This window comes from Peromyscus leucopus, chromosome 2 (assembly GCF_004664715.2).
Source record: "Peromyscus leucopus breed LL Stock chromosome 2, UCI_PerLeu_2.1, whole genome shotgun sequence".
Classification (NCBI taxonomy): Eukaryota; Metazoa; Chordata; class Mammalia; order Rodentia; family Cricetidae; genus Peromyscus; species Peromyscus leucopus.
In genome coordinates this window covers 133,153,677-133,155,569 of record NC_051064.1, presented here as the reverse complement: position 1 = coordinate 133,155,569, position 1,893 = coordinate 133,153,677, and the positions used below count along the sequence as shown (strand labels likewise).

The following is a 1,893-nucleotide window of genomic DNA, read 5'->3' as shown; positions in this document are numbered from 1 at the left end:
GACCTTAGTACACCACTATGCTGACCTGACTTTGACGTTTGCAAAATAGTTTTCTTTTCTTTCTCATGTAAATATAGCATAAGAACTAAGCAAAGCAGTGTACTGGGCTGGGGGAGATGGCTGGGTGAGCAAGAGTGCTGCACGCTGTGCCAGCACAGACCCCTGTGTTTGGATTTCCAGCCCCCGTGTCAAAAGCGGGACGTAGCTGAGAGCACCTGTGATCCTGGTGAGAACTGTAAACCTGGGGCAGAGATGGAGTGGGAGGCGGAGCTGAAAACTGGCAGGCTCTAGGTTCAGTGAAATGTCTGCTTAAGGGAATAGGATGGAGATTGGTAGAGGAGGACACAGGATGTCCTCTTCCAGACTCTTCGGGTGCAGCAGGCAACCACACACTCAAGTGTACACAAATAGGACACACACACACACATTTAGAAAAAAAATGTACAACGCATCTTGATACCAGATTTTGAGTTTTCGCTGCTGATTAAATGATAAATTTTGCATCTGTATTAATAGAAAATAACTTTTAGATGGGTTCTTTGCCTTAGAGATTAACCAGATCTAATCACAAGGCACAGTGTTTTAATTTTTTGATTTGTTCTTTACTTCCTTGAGGGTGGTAGTGGTGGTCATTATTTATTTGATTTTGGAGTGGGAGCCGTCTTCTACTGCCCAGGCTGCCCTCAGTCTCTTAAGGCCAAGTATTCGTCCCTCCTCGGCCTCTGGTTCTAAGACCACAGCACACATCACCATGTACTACTCCCCTACAGCAGGGCTTTGTTTTTGTTTTCTTTCTGTTTTTGTTTGGCTTTGAGAGAAATTCTTGCTATGCATCCCTTGCAAGAAGTCCTGGAAGCCAGCCTGCTTTAGCTTTCGGTATGCTGGGATTTCAGGTGTTTATCAGTGGGCCTGGCCTTCAACTAGAAGATATTATTTTACTTTTTTTTTTTTTTTTTTAAGACAGATTTTTCTCTATATAACAGTCCTATTGTCCTAGAACTTGCTTTGTAGACCAAACTGGCCTCGAACTCAGAGATCTGCCTGCCTCTGCCACTGCTGCCAGCTCATTTTTTTTAAAACTAGTATTGATTGCATGGATATATATGGAGGTCAGAAGACAACTTACAGGAGTCAGTTCTCTCCTTCTACTGTGTGGGTCCCAGGGATTGAACTCAGGTCACTGGGCTTGGTAGCAAGTGTCTTTACTGTTTTGCCTGCATATATGTCCTTGTGAAGGTGTCGGGTCCCCTGAAATTAAGGTTACAGACAGTTGTGAACCACCATGCAAGTCCCGGGAATTGAACCCACGTCCTCTGGAAGAGCAGCCAGTGGTCTTAACTGCTGAGCCAGCTCTCTAGCCCCCTGGACTGGAAGGTTTTAAAAGCACAAATTCCCTCTTGTCTGGATCTGTTCCTGGTTGGATAGATCAGAGAACATTTTTTTTTTATGGTTACAATAGACATTTATTTAAAGAGAGGTCTCTGCATAGCAAATAATTCTTTAATTGTAATTCAAGTTGAAACTTCATAAAAACATGGTAAGACCAGGCACGTCCATACATCTCAACTACAAGATCACTTCTTCGTCCATTCTTCTTTCTCTTTTCTTTCCCGAATAACCTCTTTCAGATAGGGCTCAAGGTAGAATTTGTCCTCCTCATATTTTGTCCGCTGCTCCTTAGGCAAGATCTGATGCTTCATGGTCAGGTCCAGAGCTCTCTTAACTTGAAACATTCTGTCATTATAAAGATTCTCAGAAAGCCTTCTTATGGCTTCTTTCACATCTTCAGTCTTGTATATTGTATCATCTCGCATTACCCCCAGTTTGTTGAATCCTGCAGCATTATAAGACCATTTTCGAAAACCATCCAGTCACTTGCTTGGCACTGCAACA

At 43.1% G+C, this 1,893-nt stretch overlaps 1 protein-coding gene across 1 annotated transcript; it reads right to left on the bottom strand.

The window, feature by feature from the left end:
* Window positions 1-1,572: 1,572 nt before the first annotated feature.
* Window positions 1,573-1,893, bottom strand: LOC114705971 (cytochrome b-c1 complex subunit 7-like). The gene has a single exon (XM_037202315.1). The coding sequence runs from the start codon at window positions 1,812-1,814 to the stop codon at window positions 1,575-1,577; it is 240 nt and encodes a 79-aa protein (XP_037058210.1). The 5' UTR covers window positions 1,815-1,893; the 3' UTR covers window positions 1,573-1,574.

Bases quoted from the DNA above. Each gene is read 5' to 3' on its own strand.
- LOC114705971 (XM_037202315.1), bottom strand. From the start codon at position 1,814: ATGCGAGATGATACAATATACAAGACTGAAGATGTGAAAGAAGCCATA.